Source organism: Desmodus rotundus, chromosome 7, assembly GCF_022682495.2.
Source record: "Desmodus rotundus isolate HL8 chromosome 7, HLdesRot8A.1, whole genome shotgun sequence".
In the NCBI taxonomy this organism is placed as follows: Eukaryota; Metazoa; Chordata; class Mammalia; order Chiroptera; family Phyllostomidae; genus Desmodus; species Desmodus rotundus.
The window spans coordinates 33,138,744-33,160,328 of NC_071393.1; the positions used below are offsets into that span (position 1 = coordinate 33,138,744).

General features: G+C 43.0%; 1 protein-coding gene across 1 annotated transcript in view; it reads right to left on the reverse strand.

Annotated features, from left to right (window-relative positions):
• LOC112301902 (tubulin-specific chaperone cofactor E-like protein) overlaps positions 1-21,585 on the reverse strand; it is a 199,192-nt gene that overhangs the window by 85,194 nt on the left and 92,413 nt on the right. The window contains exons 10-13 of the mRNA XM_045192705.3: positions 19,028-19,315; positions 15,368-15,505; positions 14,927-15,092; positions 10,736-11,148 (exon numbers count right to left, since the gene is read on the reverse strand). Of these exons, the coding sequence (XP_045048640.1) occupies positions 10,736-11,148; positions 14,927-15,092; positions 15,368-15,505; positions 19,028-19,315 (1,005 nt within the window). The remainder of the gene's footprint in view (positions 1-10,735; positions 11,149-14,926; positions 15,093-15,367; positions 15,506-19,027; positions 19,316-21,585) is intronic.

Here is a 21,585-nt window from a genome sequence, read left to right on the forward strand (position 1 = left end):
TTGGAGGAATTGACTATAAGTGTACATATGTTTTCTAAGCTGCCCTATATCGATTTCTGGCATCCAAGAAAGACAAGAGTGTTTAGTGCCATCATTGTCCCTACTTTCTGAGTTGTCTAGGAAATGAGACAATTAACCAAACATCAGTCCCAAGATTTACCATGGCAGATAACATGTCACTTCTCTATCTCTAAAGATTACTAAGACTTGATGGGGAAAGTGGACAAGAAAAATATGCTCAAGAAATACATTGTCCAGATATCCAAGATGGCAGTGGAGCAGGTAGAAGCTACACTCACCTCCTCCCAGGTCCAAACTGGGACTACAACTAAAATATAGAACAATCATCCTCAATAATCAACTGAAGACTAGTGGAACAAAAATCTTATAACAAAGAATATACAAAAGACAACAAGTAGAGACTGGTGGGAATGGTGGAAAATGAAAAGGGCCAGCCCCACTCCCATGGTGGTGTTTGAGATTCTGTAGGGCTATCTCAGCTGCAGAGGTCACAACTGAGGAGCAAGGGATCTCAAGGCCAAGCTGGACTCTCCAGCACAGAACACCGGAGTGGGAAGAGGTACCACACACATCTGGCAGTGAAAATCAGCAGGATTCTGTCTACAACAGGGAGAAGGGAGTCTGATCGAGACACAGGCACCCTCTTAGAGCACCAGAGCACAAAATCTCATTTGCAGCCACTCAACCAGGGCTCCAGCAAAGGGATGATAGAGCAGACTAGAGTCTCATGAGGAGAGACTGGGAGTTGTGGCTCTGGGGAGAGAGCTGAAAGGAGAGCTGCCAGGGTTTCTGTGCTAAGTCCCTCTCCCACACTGCAGATGTCACCTTTCTTGGGTGAAGCACTTTCTTCCTTATGGCATCAGCCTTGGGGATGCAACAGCCCCACCTTCCGGACCCCCTGACACTCCACCCTGTAGAGCTCATGCCCTTCTGAGGAGTCAGTTGCCTGGGCTAAGGTGTAGAGGTCACGGCAGACTCAGGGAGTGTCAGTGACTGAGTTGTGTGGCTTTGGGGTGGGCAGCATTTCCCCCACTTTCCCTCTCATGGGAGATCTACTAGCCCCACCTTCCAGGCTCCAAATGGCTCCACCCTGCTGAGCATGGTCCTTCTAGGAGGTCTGTGCAGAATCCAAGACAGACTGATTTGTGTGGCTCTGAGGCAGAAACCATTCCCTCCACCATCCCCCAAGCCTGATCTGTGCCTCACCCTCATTAAAGATCCAGTGACCCCAGTCTCATAACTCCTGGCAGCCCCACCCTGCTGAGCTATGGCTCCTGGGAGAATCTGGGGCAGACTGAGTTGTGTGGCTCTAGGATGGGCAGTCATCATTTTTCCCTAGCACACCTGATTGGTGCAGAGCTTTCCCTACACACACCCAAATCTTGGACTGTTTGGGCCTGATCAATTCAACTGGTCTCACCTTGTTGACTCCCTGAGACCCTGCCCCACCATAATGGTCTGCAGGCACCCCATGGGTGGCAGCTAGACTTGGTGTGCCCTGGGACTTTTGCTGAGTGGCCTCAGACCCGGCAGTGGAACCAAGTTTCAACCTGCGTCAGCCTGGTAACTTCACTTGCCTCTACCTGGTGTGGACTGAGAATCTCCCTAATGCAATTCCAGTATTGCCAGGGGCTCTTTCAGTGGCTGAGCCTAACAGATAGCCAGCAGGTGGAGGCAGGTGGAGGCAGGTGGAGTCTGGTGGAGGCTGGTGGAGGTGGATCTCAGAGTGCCTTGGGACTTTTCCTGACTTGCCCCATGCTCGATGCTGCTGGAAGCCAACCTAGATGTGAAGCTTGGTTGTTCCCACACACACCAAGGCCCAGTAAGACAGCCACAAACTATGGATCACTTTGTATAGCTCCAAATAAGTTGCCTAGGGCTAGTCACAGGTGGTGACTGACATTGACCCACATCAGAGTACTTCCTAAAGGTACCAGAACAGATATACCCAGTGGCCAGCTTCAGACCATGTCAGAGCAGGATCCAATTAGATTCATAGGCAGAACATCCAAAGGGACATCTTAACAGGCACCAGAACCTGCTGACGCAAATTCCACTTTGGGTAGTCAGCACCACAAAACAACTCCTACATGGTGGTCAGGGTTAATCCTCACAGTCAGCCCGCCTGAGAGTCAACCCCACACATAAACAGGCTAATTGCAGTCAGGACTCAATTACAAAAGGAGGGTTCATGTAGCCCACTCAAGTTACATTCATGAACTATCAAGCTCAGATGATCAAGAAGACTGTGCAGCTGGGTCCCACAACACACCAACTATATAAGTCCACCCTACCAAGACTGGGAGACATAGCAACTCTACCTAATACATAGAAACAAACAGAGAGAGGCAACTGAAATAGGGAGACAAAGAAACATGGCCCAAATGAAAGAACATGAGAAATCTCCAGAAAAAGAACTAAATGAAATTGAGGCAAGCAAGCTACCAGATACAGAGTTCAAAAGAAATGGTTATAAGGATGCTCAACCAACTTAGTAAGAACTTCAATAAATTTAGTGAAAACTTCTAAAGAATGAAAAAGAACAAAGAAACCATAAACACAGTCAGAAAAGAAGAATACAATATCTAAAATGAAGAATACACTAGAAGGAGTAAATAGTCAGGTGGATGAAGCAGAGGATTGAATCAGTGATTTGGAGGACAAGGTAGCATAAAACACCCAATTAGAGCAGAAAAATATTTTAATGAGGATAGTTTAAGGTCCCTTGGGACAACAGGGAAACAATATAGGCATCATAGGGTACCAGAAGAAGAGGAGAGAGAGCAAGAGAACCTATTTGATGAAATAATGACCAAAAACTTCCCTAACCTGGTGAAAGAAAAAGACCCACAAGCTCAGGAAGCACAGAGAGTCCCAAACAAGATGAACTCAAAAACGCCCACAGCAAGACACATCATAATTAACGTGGCAAAGGTAAAAGACAAAGAGAATCTTAAAAGCAGCAACAGAAAGACAATTACCTACAAAGGAGCTCCCATAAGGCTGTCAGGTGATTTCTCAAGAGAAACATTTCAGGACCGAAGGGACTGGTGTGAAATATCCAAAGTGATTAAAAACAAGGACCTACAACCAAGACCACTCTACAGAGCAAGGCTATCATTTAAAATTGAAGGAGAAATAAAGGGCTTCCCAGATTAAAAAAAAAAAAGAAAAGCTAAAACAAGTTCATTACCGCCAAATTAGTATTACAAAAAATGTTAAAGCGTCTTCTTTATGAAAAAACAAACATAGAGGAACAGAATTATAAAGAATGAAATGGCAACAAATACAAACCTATCAATAATCACATGTAAAGGTCATAAATGCTTCAGAGAAAATACTTAGGGTAGCTGAATGGATAAGAAAACAAAACCTGGGTATATGTTGTCTATAAGAGACTCACCACAGAGCAAGAGATACACACAGACTAAAAGTAAAGGGATGGAAAAAGATATGATGCAAATGGAAACTAAAAAAAAAGCTAGGGTAGCAATACTTATATCAGACAAAATAGACTTTAAAACAAATGCTCAAATAAGAGACAAAGAAGGACACTACATATTAATAAAGGGAGCATTCTAATAAGAGAATATACCCTTTGTAAACATTATGTACCCAACACAGAAGCATCTATTATATAAAGCAAATCTAAATGGACATAAAAGGAGAGAATGACAATAATACAGTGATAGGAACAGATGTTAACACCCTATTGACATCAGTGGATGGATCTTCCAGACAGAAAATCAACTAGGGAACAGTGGCCTTAAATGACACACTAGATCAACAGATTTAATTGATACCTTCAAATCCCTTCACCCCAAAGCAGCAGAATATGCATTCTTTTAAAGTACATATGAAATATTTCCTAGAATAGAATGCATGTTAGGACACAAAAATATCTCAATAAATTTCAGATGATTGAAATTATATTAGGCATCTTTTCTGGCCATAATGATATGAAACTAAGAACCAGTTGCAAAAATAAATAAATAAATAAATAAATAAACCCTGAAATACACAAACACATGGATGCTAAATAACATGTTACTAAACAATGAATGGGTTAACAATGAGGTCAAGGGAGAAATCAAAATATACTTTGAAAAAAAATGAAAATGAGAACACAACAACCCAATATCTATGGAACACAGAGAAAGCAGTCCTGAGAAGAAAATTAATAGCAATACAGGCCTATCTTAAGCAGCAAGAAAAAGTTCAAATAAACAATCTAACTTTACACTTAAAGGAATATAAAAAAGAACAAACAAAGCCCAAAGTCAGTGGAAGAAAGGAAATAATAAAGATTAGAACAGAAATGAACAGAAAATAGAATCTAAAAACAAATGCAATATAATCAATGAAACCAAGAGCTGGATGCTTGAAAAGATAAACAAGATTGAGAAACTTTTAACCAGACTTGTCAAGAAAACAGGAGAAAGGACCCAAATTAATGAAATCATAAATGAAAGTGAAGAAGTAATAACTGACACTACAGTAAAAAGAATTTTAAAAAAACATTACAAACAACTATATTGGACAACCTGAATGAAATAGACAAATTACTACAAACACACAATCTTCCAAAACTGAACCAGGAAGAAGCAGAAAATCTGAATAGATTTATAACAAATGAAATTAAATAAAGCAGTAATCAAAAAACTCTCAACAAATGAAAGTTCTGGATGAGATGGATTTACAGATGATTTTTTCAAACATTCAAAGAAGAACTGACACCTATTCTTCTCAAATTATTTCAAAAAATGAGAGAAGAGGGTAGACTCCCAAGTTCATTTTACAAGATCAGCATTATCCTAATTCCAAAACCAATAAAAACACTACAAAGAAAACAATTATATGTCGATATCTCTGATGAACATAGATTCCGAAATCCTCACCGAAATATTAGCAAACCAGATCCAGCGATACATTAAAAAGACCATACAACATGACCAAATGGAATTTAGTCTGGGAGGATGCAAAGTTGGTACAATATCCACAAATCAATTAATGTGAAACACGACATAAACAAAATGAAGAATAAAAATCATATGATCACATCAATAGACTCAGAAAAAGCCTTTGATAAACCCAACACTTCATTTAAAATAAAAACTCTCAGCATAGTGGGAATAGAGAGAACATACTTTGACACCAAAGGCCATATATGACAAACCATAACCAACAACATACTCAACAGAGAAAAACTATTATCTTGAACAAGACAGGGATGTCTGGTTCCACCACTCTTATTCAACATAGTACTGAAAGTCCTAGCCACAGCAACCAGACAAGAGGAAGAAATAAAGGCATCTAAATTAGAAAGAAAGAAGTAAAAAATCTGACACCATATATACAGAACCCTAAAAATTCCACCAAAAAACTATGAGAACTGATCAATGAATTCAGAAAAGTAGCAAAATACAAATAAATATCCAGGAATCAGTTTCATTTTTATACACCAATAATGATCAGAAAAGGAAACTAAGAAAACAATCCCATTTAAAATAGCATCAAAAAAATAAAATAGTTAGGAATGGCCCTGGCCGGTGTGGCTTGGTTGGTTGGAGCATCGTCCTGTAACCAAAAGGTTGCAGGTTCAATTCCCGGTCAGGGCACATACCTAGGTTGCAGTTCTGAGCCCCAGTCCAGGCACCCTGGTTGGGCCAGGTATGGGAGGCAAGCAATCGATGCTTCTCTCTTGCATTGATGTTTCTCTCTCTGCCTTCCTCTCTCTCTAAAAGCAATGAAAAAAATAAGTCCTTGGGTGAGGATAAAAAAAGAAAAAAAAAAGGAAATAAAATACCTAGATATAAACTTAACCAAAGATGTAAAAAACTGTACTTGGAAAATTATAAGACATGGAGGAAAAAAATTGAAGATACAAATAAGCATATACCACATACATGGATAAGAAGAATTAACATCATTAAAATGTCCATACTACCCAAAGCAATCTATAGATTCAATGCAATTCCTATTAAAATACCAATGGCATATTCCCCAGAACTAGAACAAACATTCCAACACTTTATTTGGAAACACAAAAGACCCCAAATAGCCACAGCAATTTTGGGACATAGGAGCAAAGTTGGAGAAAACATTCTACCTGATATTAAATGACTCTACAAATCATAGTAATCAAAACAGCCTGGTACTGGCATAAAAACAGACACATAGATCAATGGAACAGAATAGCACAGAAGTAAACCCACACCTTTATGTTCAGTTAATATTTGACAAAAGAGGCAAGAGCATACAATGAGGTAAAGATAATCTATTGAATAAGTGGTGCTGGGAAAATAGGACAAATACATGCAAAAAATGAAACTAGACCTTCTTACACCATACACACGTATAAACTCAAAATGTATTAAGTACTTTAATGTAAGACTCAAAACCGTAAAAATTCAAGAAGAAAACATAGGCAGCAAAATCTCAGAAGTTTCTCGTAGCAATATTTTTTCTGATATGTCTCTTCAGGCGAGGGAAACAAACAAAAAAAGGGGCTGCATCAAACTAAAAAGCTTTTGCGCAGCAAAGAAAACCATCAACAAAATGAAAACACAACCCACTGAATGGGAGAACATGTTCACCAATGATACATGTGATAAGGGGCAAATATCCAAAATTTATAAGGAATATATGAAATTTAACACCAAAACCAAACAATCCAATTTAAAAACAGGTAGAGGACCTGAATAGACACTGGTCCAAAGAATACATACCGATGGCCAATACACATATGAAAAAATGCTCAATGTCACTAATCATCAGAGAAATGTAAATTAATACCACAATGAGATATCATCTCTCATCTGTGAGAATGGCTATCATCAGTAAATCAACAAACAGCAAGTGCTGGTAAGGATGTGAAGAAAAGGGAGCCCTCATATACTGTTGGTGGGAATGCAGACTGGTGCAGCCACTGTGGAAAACAATGTGGAGTTTCCTTGAAAAATTAAAAATGGATCTGCTGTTTGACCCAGCAATACCACTTCTGGGAATATACCCTAAGAATCCTGAAACGCCAATTCAAAAAAATATATGCACCCCTATGTTCATAGCAGCGTCATTTATAATAGGTAAGACTATAAACCATTCAAGTGCCCGTCAGTAGATGAGCGGATAAAAAATCGGTACATTTACACAATGAAATACTATATGACAATAAAAAAGAAGGAACTCTTACCTTTTGCGACAGCAGGGATAAACCTGGAGAGTATTATGCTAAATGAAATAAGCCAGCCAGAGAAAGAAAAATACCATATGATCTCACTTATATATGTGGAATCTAATGAACAAAATAAACTAACAAACAAAATAGAAACAGACTCATGGATATAGACAACAGACTTACAACTGTTGAGGGGAGGGGTGTTCGGGGGCTGCATGAAAAAGATGAAGGGATTAAAAAACCTTACAGACACACACAACAGTATGGTGATGAGCAGAAGGAAAGGGTGGGTGGGGGAAGGTAGAAAAGGGCAAAGGGAGGATTAATGGTGATGGAAGACTTGATTTGTGTGGTGAACACACAGTACAATACACAGATGATGTATTATAGAACTGCACACTTAAAATCTATCTAATTTTATTAACCGACATCACCCCAATAAATTCAATTAAAAAAAGAAATAAGCCATCCAACAACAGAGAGCTAGATGTAGAGAGAATAACCTAGGAGTTGAAGGCCAACTAGTAAGAGTTCTGGATGGTAACTACATATTGTCCTAAGCTGAGATGTAAACAGTGAAATCTTCTCCAATATTGGTATAATTGTTAATCCCAAGGACAGCTGACCCTTGAACAGCACCGGGTTTGAATTGTGTGGATCGACCTATATGCACATTTTTTTCAGTAGGTGCTGTAAATATACTTTTTCTTTCTTATGATTTTCTTAATCTTTTCTCTAGCTTACTTTAGTGTAAAAATACAGTACATAATACATATAACATATAAAATATATGTTAATGTTATTGGTAAGACTTGCAGACAACAATAGGCTATTGGTAGTTACATTTTGGGGGGCTCAAAAGTTATATGTGGATTTTTGATTGCACAGGAGGTCAGCACTCCTAACCCCCACATTGTCCAGGAGTCAACTGTACATCCCCTACTAAATGCTCTTCTCTCACTTAAGCTTCTGCTATGTGTCTTGGAGCAGCAGCCACGGGCAGACTGTCTCTGGATATTGCGCAGTCCCTCAAGTTTCTCTATATTGGATCTTGTCCCACTAAGACTGACTTTATCCCTGGGCAACTGTAGGCACTGGTATTGCCAGTTGATAGCTTTTTTCCTGGCCTCAATCCGTTGTATCTCCTTTCACTTTCACACGTCTCCGTTTAAACCACGAATTACAGAGTGCCTGTGTTTGTAGCTGGCAGTGCTCAGAGCAGGAGCTCCCAGACAGCTCTTACCCCCACACACGAATCTCATTTCCTTCCTCCAGTCTGCCCTTCACTCTTGATTAACTATGGTGGATGAATCTCGCCCCTGTGCTCCCCTTCCTCTCTCTATGTTCTAGCCATCTCCATCTTCCGCAGGTGGAGAAATTAAGGTTCAGGCTTGCGTGACATGGGTAGCAGGGCCTGCCTGCCTCTCACTAGCTGGGCTTCTGTACTGTGCCCTCCACTGCTCCCTGCTCCCTCTCTCCCAGGACTGAGTAGAGGCAGCCAGCTACAACTCCAGAGCCCTGCCTCCTTGATGCTGTTACCCATTTCACAAATGGAGAAAATAAAGCTCCAAAAGGCCACGCAGCTGGCAGTGGTGCACAGAGATAGAGCAACTCTGACCCCAGAGTCTGAGCTCCTCATCACTGCAAGCTGCTTGGCCTCAGCACTTTTCACTGGAGTACAGAAACTCCCCAGGTTTATCTGGGGGAGAAATAGGAGAACTGACAAGTATTGGCTACAAGGCCATGTTTATTATACATGGATTTTAGCTGGCTTATTTTGTTTATTTTGTCGAGTGAAATAGTTCAAAGGGGGAAATCTCTGTGTGGAACCCAACTCCTGAGCTCAGCATGTGGAGACAGGAAATTTCTAGTTTGCAAGGACATTCCCAGCCTGGTCCAGCACATCTGAAGAAGTCAGTTGTCTTGCAGGCATATCAGACTCTCTCTTGCTTCCCATCCCATGCCTTTTCCTCACTTCACCCTGGGTGGGAGCTCTGTCATCCTCCACCTACCCCATCCCCAGAAGAGGAGGTTTATTCAGAGAAACTTGGAAGCCATTTGGCAAAAGGAAAAGGAAGCCATTGTCAGCTTGCAGCTGGAGTCACAGAACCTTTTCTTTCTGATACATTTACATTCACATCCACTTCTCCCTCTTGCTACAGAAAATTGAGGAATTGATGCCCTAAACTTGGAAGATGGAAACGAGCTACATAAAATTAGCAGAGCTGCAGGGCCTAAAAGGAATGTCAATGCCCCTTTCCTTCAAAAACTAAAAGTCTGAAAGAGAATTTTCATCACAATGGAAAGTAGGAATAAAGCATGAAGCTTTCTTTTTCAACTGCAGATATTATACACATTACCCCACAATGCAGGAAGTAAGGGAAAGCTAGTGAAAATTTTTTTAGCTTGAAAATATTACCATCTATCCACAGGGGTAAGTATTGTGCCCAACAGCACGATATAAATTTAAAGAGGAAAGTCTCCAAACTTCTGTCCCCAAACTCTTACCTTCGATTTGAAATAGAGAACTGTCCCTAGGGAGACTAACCAAATAGCAACCACAGTGATAGCTCATTTTTCTAATTACAACATAGACTAGCTCCAAAGACCTAGGAAGGGCAGAACCAGAAAATGTGGAATTAGTTCCTCGATCCTGCCTCTTGATGAACAACATGCTGTATCAATTAAAACTACAACACATTTTAAAAAAGAAAGAACTCCCTGCATCAGATTAAGTTCTGCTCTGTAATCTCTGTGATGATCTCCATTGGATTGTACGGCTCACATCAAACAACCGCTTGGGGTCTTCGTTATTAGTGCTTGAATAAATACATGGTTGTAATAGGTCTTCATTAACATTATGAAAGCTGAAGCCTCCACATGTTGAGTAATTGCTAGTGGCTTTTCACTTTGCCTCTTTGGCCAATGCACCTGCTTGAAATTCAGGTGGACAGTGACAAGGATTATTTGCATGTGCTGAACAGACCAGCAGACAACCATGGCCTTTTCTCTTCTTGCAGATAGGAGTGAGGGATCTGTAAAAGGGATGTTTGGGCAAAGCTTTCAGGGACTTTCCTACCCAGACTTCTCTATAGCGTCATCAAGCCCTCCGTGCAGGTGCTTACTCAGGCAGTGCCTCAGAAGGCACCAATCAACTGGGAGGCTTCCCTGAGAATGAAGCAGCAGCACCTCTTGGGAAGACAGGATGGGGAGGTGAGAGTCGTTCGTCAAAGCCTGTACTGAGGAACTGAACTTACCTCTCTTCCCAGGTACTGCTGAGCTTGAACTTTTGTGTGTCTGTGTGTGTGTGAATATACCAGTGCTTATGAGGGAACCAGGAATGTAAATTGTGCTTTAGGATAAACAGCAGAGACAGACATGTTAAAGAGGGAGCTTAGGTTAGCTCTAATACAAATAAAACTTAGCTTAGTAGAGAATTTCACAGGGTATTTGCAAGGCAGGAAGAGCCATGCGTCTCTTTGGTACAAATAGCAAATATCTTCTCCATCTCCCTATGAAGAACAGAGGGTGTCTCACCTTGACTTTTCCGTAGCTTCCTTTTGGAATGAGAATCTTGTAGCCATTCACCTCCACAGAGAGCTCCTTCACCCAGGAGACAGCTGACCCACCCCGGTGTTCATTCTTGGCCTCCACACTGAAGAAGGGGAGGCTGGAAGTCTGCAAACACTGCCGGGCCAACAGGTAGGCACAAGAGCCTTGGAAGTGGAAGAGGAAGCCATCGAAAGTGTGATAGTGTGGCTCTCCAAACACTACGCATGTACTGGTCTCCACGGGGCTGCAGTAGAAGAATTTGCCTTTGGGATCGCATATTTCGAAGGGACTACAAGAAGCTTCCTGGCAATAGATCTCATTGTTGAAATCCAAACAGCGGCACTTGATGGTACAGTTCAGGTCTTCCCAAAACACCTCCCCTCGCCGAAGGAACTGTCCTGGGGAATAATGACATTAGAGCCAACATTTACTGAGCACTTACCTCTGTGCCAGGCATTGGGCTAAACGTTTGACCTGCGCTATACCATTTAATCCACAAAGGAACCTAGGTAAGTATTGTCACCCTCACTTGACAAGTGGGGAACTGAGGCTTAAAAGAATTCAAGCAACTCATCCAAGATCACTGAGCAACTCAGTGGTAAAGTCAGGATTCCAAGTGAGTCTGTCTGAATCCAGCTTAAGCTCTTGGCATGATCTTTTCCATGGGCGGGTGAGCACACTCTTATTCAAGAAAAGACACATTGTATTAATCTATGGGAAATGCTATGACACACAGGAGTTATAGCTTTCCTTTCAGCAATAAGAGGAAGAGTAATCCCACAGAAGGCTCGGCTTATCCAGGTAATTCAGCAACACTGTTCACTTGTTCATCCATCTACTCACTCAACAAACATTTGTTGGGGGACCAGTGTATGGCTGAAAAGGTCAATAGCATGAATCAGGGGTCAGATGTACAAATCGAAATCCCAGTCTTTCTGGGAAGACGCTAGGAAGGGTTGACCTCTGGCTTGGCACCTTCCAGGGTTCACAAATCCTGCAGACGCTGCTTAAACAAAACCTATGTCTGTACAACTTGTCTTTCCTCTCACTCTAGGCCCTGGCAAAGCCTCACACTTTTCTCCCCTCATCTGCTGGACAGAAATTCTTGACAGGAGAACAACTTGGAGGCAAGGATGTGGTTTTAAGGGATGTGCTCATTTTTTAAGTATTCAACTACTATTTATTGGGTAGACAATCAGTCTTTAAAGCCATTTCCCTAAATAAATGATCTTCCCCATCAAAATTTTTGAAATTTGCCAGTTGTTAATATCAACCTTCCATGGCACTAGGAGAACTCAGGGCTGAGAGCTGTGATGGCCCCTGGCTGGGGGTCGGAGTCAAGAGGACTGGGTAATGGTCACAGCTCTGCAGATGACTGCTGTGACTTCTGACTTGGTTTCCATCAGTCTCGGTTCTCTAGCCCATAAATGTGGACAGCGTTCCTTCCTCAGCCTTGCATCAGGGGGCACAGTGATGCTCTACAAAGCTGGTGCCCACTGATAGAGGTGGGGCATTTGTAAAGTGAGAATCTCTGAAAAGGAAAGTATCAAACACACAACATTAAGATATGTAAATAATAGACCAGGAGTAGCTACAGTTTGAAACTGTAGTTTGAAAAGATCTCTCATGTTTTTATAAAACTGACTACCCAGTGCACAGCTGGCAAACACAAGGCCCGTGGGCCGAATCTGGCCCTCTATCTTGTTTTATCTGGCCTGGCACCTTGTTTCTACCTGGCGGCAGTGCCAAGCTCCTTGCCCCTAGTTAGGGAGTAGTTACAGTTATACAGTCCTAAAATTACATTTGGCCCTTTGAAGGCAACCACGAGGCTGATGTGGCTCCCAGTGAAAATGAGTTTGACACCCCTGACCCAGTGAATAGCACAAAGCTGCAAGGTTAACCCCAGCTGAAGGCAGGGTTGCTCCCAAAAGTCCTTTCTCTTTCTGTCCAATAGGAATAATTGTATCTCAGCAGGCAATTAGGTTTCATACTTGGTGAGCACAGGGCCCCAAAATGGGATAATAGATTTATTCACATTCCCAGTAGGTCATATGCATCAGCACTGAAAAACGCCCCTCAAACCTCGGCACACTTTGGCCCTGGTCCCAACTGCGTATATTGTAACAGCCTCCTCTCAGTGTAATTTCCAGTCACTGCTTTTTCAGAATTCAATAAATGAGAGGCAAATGCCTTTGAATAGAGGAGGTTGGGACAAAAAGGTAGACTCTCTCAGATAATTTTCTTTACAAAATGATGATATAATAAACCAGATCTGCTATCACCCAGGCCAAATCCCAGTCTCGTTAGATCGATGTATGTCCAGGGGCACATAAAAATACAGAGTAGTCTGTGTAAGGATAATGAATTTTGTCCTGTATGTAAAACCCAACCCTATAATTCAGGAGGGAAAGAATGAAGTCAAAGTGAGGACTCTGTACACAGCTGGCATCTAATCAACACACAGCTCTGCAAGCCAATGTTCCCATTAGCATGGCATTTGACTCCCGCCCAAAACCTAGCTGAGAGGCTGTCTCTGGTCACTTGGGCTGCACAGCCACAGCCAGTCAGCATGGTGACACTTGGACAAGGGGTAGGGGAGGTGCTGGGTGGATCTCCAGTCCAAGCCATAAAGTGAAGAGAGAGAATGGCGTGTTGGTTTGGAATTTTTCACAAGACCTGAGTGAAGCTATAGTTACCCCCTGTAAGGGAGGAGGGTTCAATCTCTAAAATCCTGGTGAGCTTGGGAGCTAGATTCTTTTTAGTCTTGTTCAATACCAGCCTCACTCTAAGATATTTGCTATTCTGAACAGGGAGGACTTCACAGTGTCTGCAGGGCCAAGAGGTCCAGGCAGATCCCCTTCACAAATGACCTTCTCCTACAGCAAAGGCAGAGGTATCATGAGCCTGATCACAATGCAGGGACTCGGGGCCTAGGGCGTGGGGGCTCCAGACCAGGTGAACATGGCTTTTCTGCATATTATACAACTTGAAGCTGAGCCAAAAGAAAAACCTGAGACCCTGGGGTTGCCAAGACATGCAGGTCACCAAACCAGGCTTTCTATCTAAGGAGGCAAGAGACTCCCCGAAACCTTCATCCCAATCCAAAACATTTTTACAGATCTGGTAGCTCCTCCCCAGAGCTACCCTCTGCCCTTCTGCAGTGCTCTGCACTCATGTCTACCACACTGTGCCCTAAACCGAACCCTCACTGTTTCTGTGGCACTCATCTCCCCCACCGTGCTTCAGGGGAGGCGACAGCGCCTTCCCCCTCAGACCTAACAGCACGACTAGCACCTCATGGGGCTCAAACTGTTCTCGGAAACATGCAATGGCTGGATGGCTAAACGGATGAGTGGGTGGGTGCTTTACTAATTCTAGTCTCCACTCCTAGAAGCAGAAATATTAACTGAAATCCTGTTTCCAGAATACTTTTGTACACATAGGAAGCAGGTACCTGGAAACCTGGCTGTTGCTGTGAGAGACCCCTGGGCTTTTTGCACATCCAAGAGGTTCTGATCGTTCAGAAAGGACCCCAAACTTGGGATGTTGATGTAAAGGGAGCCCGCTGAGGTCCAACTGCATTTGTTCACACAGCCCTTAGTCCACCCTTGATCCTCCCCAAACTCCTGCAGCTTTTGCTGCTGCTGGGAGGATTTTAGGCAGAGCTACCCTAAAGACTATGACACTTTTTTTCTTTCTTTCTAATTGTATGGTCTAACACTGATTTACTCTTGTGGAGGCCAGGCAACATTCCAAGTTCACCCACTCTTGTATCTACAAAGTGCCGGTGGCAGAAGTAAAGCAGGAGTAAAGATGAGAAAAAAAAATTAAAGGAGGGAAATGACAACAATGATGATGTTAAACAGAAGGGCTCCCTTCTGTCCCTCTGGTTGAGAAATCATCCAAGATCCCTGTCTCCTTTGCAGTTGTTGCAAACGGGGAACTGTGTTCACACCCGAGGCAAGAACTTCATAAGGCGCAGTATAGTAAACGCAGGGTTTTAGTTGTTGGTCTGATAAATGTGCATGCTAACATTACCTTGACTTCCATTACCCAGCTGAGAGATGTCAAAACTGTATGGCCTTGACACGTGTCTGCTCCGGGGGCTTCAAAGCCTGCCTTTCCGTCTCAACTGGACGAACTCTGCTTTGCTATAGAGAAGAGGAACTCCTTTACCTCTGGACGTGCAGCCATTGGCTGGGTCAATTTCTTTCCCGTCCACTTTAAATGCCCAGCGGCCTGGAACATTGACGTTTGTGGTCTCCTGGATATTCACAATATCCGGGGTTCTTGACCCTGGGAGGCTGAAGAAATTGGTGAGGTTTCCACCATTAAATCCTGCCTGGAGCACAAAAGGAAGACAGGACTTTTGAGCACGAACACTACCCCCGCTGTGTTAACTTGCCCAAATATTTTCAGGATCTAGCACCCCAGAAATCAAGGGACCCTGCAGTTGCAGGCCTTTCGGGTGAGAAAGGCCTGCCTGGTTCCTGCTGCACCCAGATCAAGGTATCCCAGACGGGCAGCACCAGCCTCTCAGTCTACCTGGCTAAAGGCTGTGGGTGGCGGGGAAGCATATAAGCAGAGGCCCCTCTTCAGAACGTGGGAACCACCTACCTGTGCCATCACTCCCCCAAGGCCCGTCAGGGGATCGCCGCCACTGGCCGTCCCAGTGGTCCAGTTGATTTCATAATAATTGAAGAGTGTGAATGTATAGGAGCCATCAGACACCAGGACAGCCTGGAAGGTGTTCACCTGCAGGACGGGAAGGCTGGGCTCAGACCCGCTCTCCCCAGGAGCTCCTCTCAGCACTGCGGCTCCCTGCAGTCTGCACCCTCCCTGCCCCGGGCGGCCGGAGCTGCTGCTCCCCCAGCGCTCACACTCAGCCTCCTCTCGGGATTTGTTCTCGCCTCCAGTGGGAAAAGCAAGATGTGTGCAGTAGAGCACCTAAAAGAAAAATGGCCTGAGGGTACCCCAGAGGCTGACTCAGCAGCGCAGCTCTTCCACTTCTGACTTGAACTCGACAAAATTCAGAGGTCGGCTCAGCTTGTGGTGTGCGCAAGCACCTATAGATGGCGGCATTGGAATAAACTAAAGGAAATCTCCCGGCAGGGAAAAGGCTGCAAGCACCTGTTCCCGCAGCAGATTGAATGGCAAGTGGGAGGCGCACAGAGACTGAAGTAGTGGTATGGACTGCGTCTCTCACTTCCCAGAAAACACTGGTGATCCGGGTGAGATGTCTCCCCTTTTTAAAATGGTACTTGGAAAGTGATTTTATAGAGCATTTTATGGGGGGAAAATTGCTCCTTAATTGCATCACTTTATATCTGCAAGATTCTCAACACTCATCTGTACCTCATACCAATGCAAAGTTGGGCAATTTGGGGGAGGGGGGGCAGTCCCATCTTACAGCTTGAAAAAGTGAAAGCTCAGGGAAATGAATTGCTGCATCTCACAATGTCCCAGAAACGGATAACGGGAGTGGAGCCAGAGCTCCAGTCCATCTCTTACCACACTGTCCTTACATGCTGTCTCAGTGTTAAACTGTTTAAGACAGAGATGTTATACACATTCAGACAAGCCTTGCAAACAGTCCTGGAAACAAGCAGTAGCAAACGCTGTCCTTTCCTATCTCCCTTTGCTCATCCCTACCCCTTGACACATGTTTCCAGGAAATTAAAGTAAAAATAGAATTAAAAGGAGAGGCTGCTTTGACCTTTTCCACTCAAACCTTGCGTTTCCTCAGCTACTGGATACTATCCTGGTTAACATTCTGTCAGATGCAGAGAAAGACCCAAATCCTTATCCTGTGTAATCAGACTTGGGTAGAGGATCTTGGAAGCCCCAAATCGCCCATCCTAGAGTTCCCAGGGAGGGAGACAAGGTGCAAGGAGAGAAAAGCCCTTTGTAAATGAGGACTTCTTCCTCAAGCTCTGTGGTTGCCATAGCTGATGGTGTCTGTGATAGAGTCACCCAGATATATGCCTCCATGCTTTGGCTCTGCTCTACCAAAAAGGAAAGTGGGACAAAGAAATGAGTGAGCTCAGGATCGTTGTAAGGTCACTGCAGGGTCAGGTTCAAGAGACAGGCACAAAGTCAAGGTCACACAAGGACTAAAGCTGAACCCTCCTTTAGACCAGGATTCTTTTTCAGAAGGTGAATTCCTTCTCCTGAAATGAAGTTGGAAATATCTTTGGTTCAAGCAAGTCTTGAGAGCAAGCCATTTCTGACTCCAAAAGTCACCTCAAAACCAACCAGCCATCCAAACGGCACTCAGAGGCTCTCTGGCCCTCCCACACACATACACATCTCTTCACCATTAGTTTTGAGACTAATCCAAGATCTCTTTTTGTGAAACTATGTTTTCAAATTCTTAAAAACCCTCTTATACTCCAGAGGACTTCTAATATTCCTGGAGGAAAAACTTCAGGATTCAGAGTTAGAAGACCAGTTTGAACCCTGCTCTGCTTTCTCTGAAGTTCAAATCTCTTTTCTTGCCACTTGGGCAAGTTGTTTAACCTCTCTGGGCCTGGTCCTGCACCTTGAGTGGAGAGAGTAGTTATTATGGAACATTCTTGTGAGGGCTTATATGATATGCAAACGTAGCCTATCATAGAGCTGGGCTCGTAGTGAGCCTTCAATAAATATTACTTTTCCTTCCTTAAAGTAAGTATGTTTCCTTCTCCTTCTCCTTCCCCTCCCCCTTCTATTGGGTATCCATGAGTCCCTGTCTCTTAAAGACCTCTCATGCCCAGTGTTTAGTTGGCTTGATGATACATGGATTCCTATAGAGAAGGGGGAACCTGGGATAATGAGGAGATGGAAGAGGTGGTCAATTTCAAAATAGGATGGACAGACAGTTCTGCAATTGTGGGGACGGGGACTGTATTATGTTTTTTTCCAAGTAGCTCAGAACATTCAGATTTTACCTCATTCATCCTTGCTGAAACAGTTCTCACTTAGTCCAGAAATTTACTTCAAATTACAAACCAGAAAGTATCTAAATTATCTTGCCATTTTTATTGCCAGTGGAAGTTTTTTGAAAAATTGATGGTCAGGATTTGATGGGCATTTCTTGTCTTTGTTCCCCCACAGACACTAAAATTTATCAATTGCTGGCATATGACATTCTAATGCTGTAAGTATGAGGCTTACAGGACAAAAAACATCACCCAAGGAGTCGTTAGCAAGCCACAGCATGACAGAGGAAAATGGACTCTTCTTTAGAGGTTATTTCCAGCCAGGGCATCTCCTGTTTAAACTGTGTCTCTGTTTTCCAGATCCCCCCAGCGATCAGGTGCATCTTGATGCTCTGGTCAGGAGGTGCTGAAACACAAGTGCCAGCCCAGCACTTTCCACCTCGGTCTCTAGCTCCAGTTTCTGTTCCACCCCCAAGCAGCCAACTCATTGCCAAGGAAATTCGGAAACAGATGGGATTGGAAATAATCCTAGGAAAGCAGAGGGCAGGTTTTTGAGTGTCTTTGCTTATTGGAAATTATACAGATGAAGATGCATCTGCTACTTCAAAAATCTCCACTGCCAAAGTCAACCAAACAAGCCACAGGCTTTCGTGAAAAGTATGCTCTGATCCTTTATGTGGAAAGTTGATTATCTCTGCTATAATGCCTGTGATAATCTTTCTTATTTGACTTTTATTTGACTGCTCATTTGGGATTTTGGAGCAGATGTTAAAACCTTATTCATGAAATGCTTTAACTGTCCATTCCAATTAGCATCAAATAGGAATTGCAGGCCCAGTCATAATTAAAAAAGGTCATAACATAATAAATTGAGTCAGGTCATTTGCTCCCAAAGCCAGTACCCTATTTTCCTCGTCCTACCAGGTTTTGTGAAAAAAGACAAAAAAGGGAAATTAGCTGATGAGGGAGGCATTTGTGCCTCTGGCAAGATAAAAGGACCTCTGGATCCCTGATGGGTCCCTACCCACATGGCCTGAATCAGGCTTCAGTGCCTGGACCACTCTCTTGCAAAACTGAAGTGCTACCTACTGAAAGAAAATTGTGGCTGGGTTCTGTTTGCACATTTGTAGCGATCAGTGATAGGGGTCAGAGATCTTCTGAAATATTATGGCTGACTGGACTGCCTAAGTATCATATCTCACTTCCTTTCCTGGAAAATGGGTGGCAAGACTCATTAGTTTAACTCAAGGAAATGGATCATCCTCAGCTCTAACAATTAGACTCCTTCACAGTAACGAAGACAGACAATAATTAGATATTAGGATATAAAATGGAAACAGAAAATGTGAATTATTACAGGTGTTGTGCTGCTCCCTCCATAAAATGTGACTTCCTCCCAGGTCACAATGAAAACCCAGGTGGCAGAGAAGGTTGCCATGTCTTTGAAGTACTTCCTGATGTCCTTGGTGGCTCTTTTCAAGATGACAGGGTCCATGGTCTCTCTGTAATAGATCTCGCCTCGAATTCCATTGTGCACATCTGCCCAAAATGGAGCAATGAAGGCCCGCCCATCTGTCAAGGGGAAGGACTCTGGCGTGAACTGGCTCACTAGCACGTTGAAGGACACAACTCCATTGTTATTGACCTACAAAAACAGGAGAGGTTTGCACAGTGGATCTGAAGCCATGGCAACTTCAGAGTCCTACCCCAACAACATCTGCTGAATTAGAACTCCCGAACATTGCTCAACCGAAGTTTGTTTACTGCTAAACTCATTAGTTTTCTTTACTTTCAATTTTTAGTCAACTGCACTTCTTATTAATAATCAGTCTCATTTTCATGTTTTTTCCCTAACTCCATTTGTATTTATCTAATGCCACTTAGTTGTGTGTCTGAGTGTGAGTGTGTGGCTGTGTGATTGTGTGACTATATGTGTGAGAGTGTGCATGAGTGTGTGTTTATGAGGTTTTGTGTGAGTATTAGTGAGTCTGCAGCTGTGTGTTTGTGTGAGTGTGTGTGTCTGACTGGGCAATGTAGTCAATAAAGAAGATCCAGAGTCAGAGATGCAAAATAGGCAGGAAAAATAAAACAGAGAAGCTAAAAGTTGAATTGAAAAGTTGAGGAGCTCTATATATTAGACCTGATTTCTATTATATGACAAGTGGGAAGTGTCATAAAAAGACAAATCAGATACCTCATCATTAAACTGAGATCTCAGGATGAAACATATCCTGCTTTGGATAAGACATTTAAAGGACTTCTACAGATGTCACAACCGTTCTACTGTATCTTGTGGTGATTTTTTCATGATTTGCAAATGGCTTAGTAAACTTGTTAAATTACAAAACCTTACTGTGACAGAAGCCAGTATGTACATTCTGTGGACACAGGGCCGGTAGACAACCTGCCTCTGCCTGAGTCTGTGGCTGTGTGTGTCAGTGGATGGGGCTAATTCAGCCTGTGCCTTCAACAGCAGAAATGCTCATGGAAATACTTGTAATTTGTTGATACAGAAAACCTGTAGATCACTTTCTGTATATTCTAACTTTTATGTTCATACTGATTATTAATACTATGGGCATTAACAAGGACATGGGACCAGAAGTAAGTTATCAGTGCCTGGGCCAAGGGTCTATCAGTCTATTTTAGAAGCAAGGGTGTGGAGTTTGGAAAGGAAGCTGGAGACCCAGCTACAAGGATGTTAAGAATCTATTGTCTTCAAGTAATAGTGATTAACAGAGGCTTGAAAAAGACTGCACTACTCATTCAAAGTGCTGGAAACTCTTAGAACCAATTTACCCTCAAATAAACCCATCCCAAATTAAAGACCTTCCTTTTGCAAGGACAGGAATTTCTCAGACTGCATGTCACACAGCACATGGAAGAGAAAGGAGCTTAACTAAATGCATTTGTTCCAGCTGTCTATAAGACTAGGCTTCCAGAATGGAAATCCTTTATACCTCTCTCATCTCCAAAATCGGGTCAACGCTTTCTGAAATTTACAGTCAGCTATTATGGACTAAGAAAGCTCTCCTGTGAGTAGAGCATAAAAGGCATCTCAGGATGCCAGATAAATGTATTTGCTAAGGGATCCTGGGTGCAGTTAAAACACAGAGACCAGCAAAAGAAGCTGGTGATGGCTGTTGTGTTTTAATTATATTCTGTAGTTAAGATCAGCCATTCTCCAACGTTGGTGGACTTCAGAATCCCCTGGAGGGCTTAATAAAACAGAAATCCTGGGTTCCCCTTCTAGAGTTTCCGATTCTGCAGGTCCGGAGTGGGGTCTGAGAAGTGACATTTCTAATAAGAGCCCTGGTGACTCTGATGTTGCAGATTCAAAGGCCACTGGTTACACAGCAGAACAAGAAATTATTTTCTAATGGGACTCAGCCCTGAGCTATAAATCAAACGTTGGTGTCTCAGACTTAGAAAGAGCCAGAGGCACAGGTGCTTGGAGCTTTCCTCCAGGGCAGGAACCAGACTACAATAGGACATGATACAATCTACATATGCCACACCCAACCCTGTGAGGCCAAAGATAAAAACAGGTTCAGTTACTGTTAACCTTCTCAAAATGCATCGGCCTAAACTAGCAGCAAACCCGATGAACCAAAAAAATAACATGAGAACACAGGTTCCCAGGAGAGTTCCGAGAGCAAATGGCACCATTTCTTCATGCAGGTTTGACAACGGGACCCTACGGCATGTCTCAGACCCGGTGAGGGTGGCCAAATCAGCAAACGACTTTAATGTGATAGTTGATTATCCCTCTACTATGCTCTGACTCTGCTTCAAATTGGTAGGAAGCCTAAGAACAACAGACACTTAAACTTTTCACACCCCCAGAGGGGAAAGAAAAATGATACTGTTCCTGTTGTGGTTCATTGTATCTTTTTATCTTATCCAGTAGCAGAA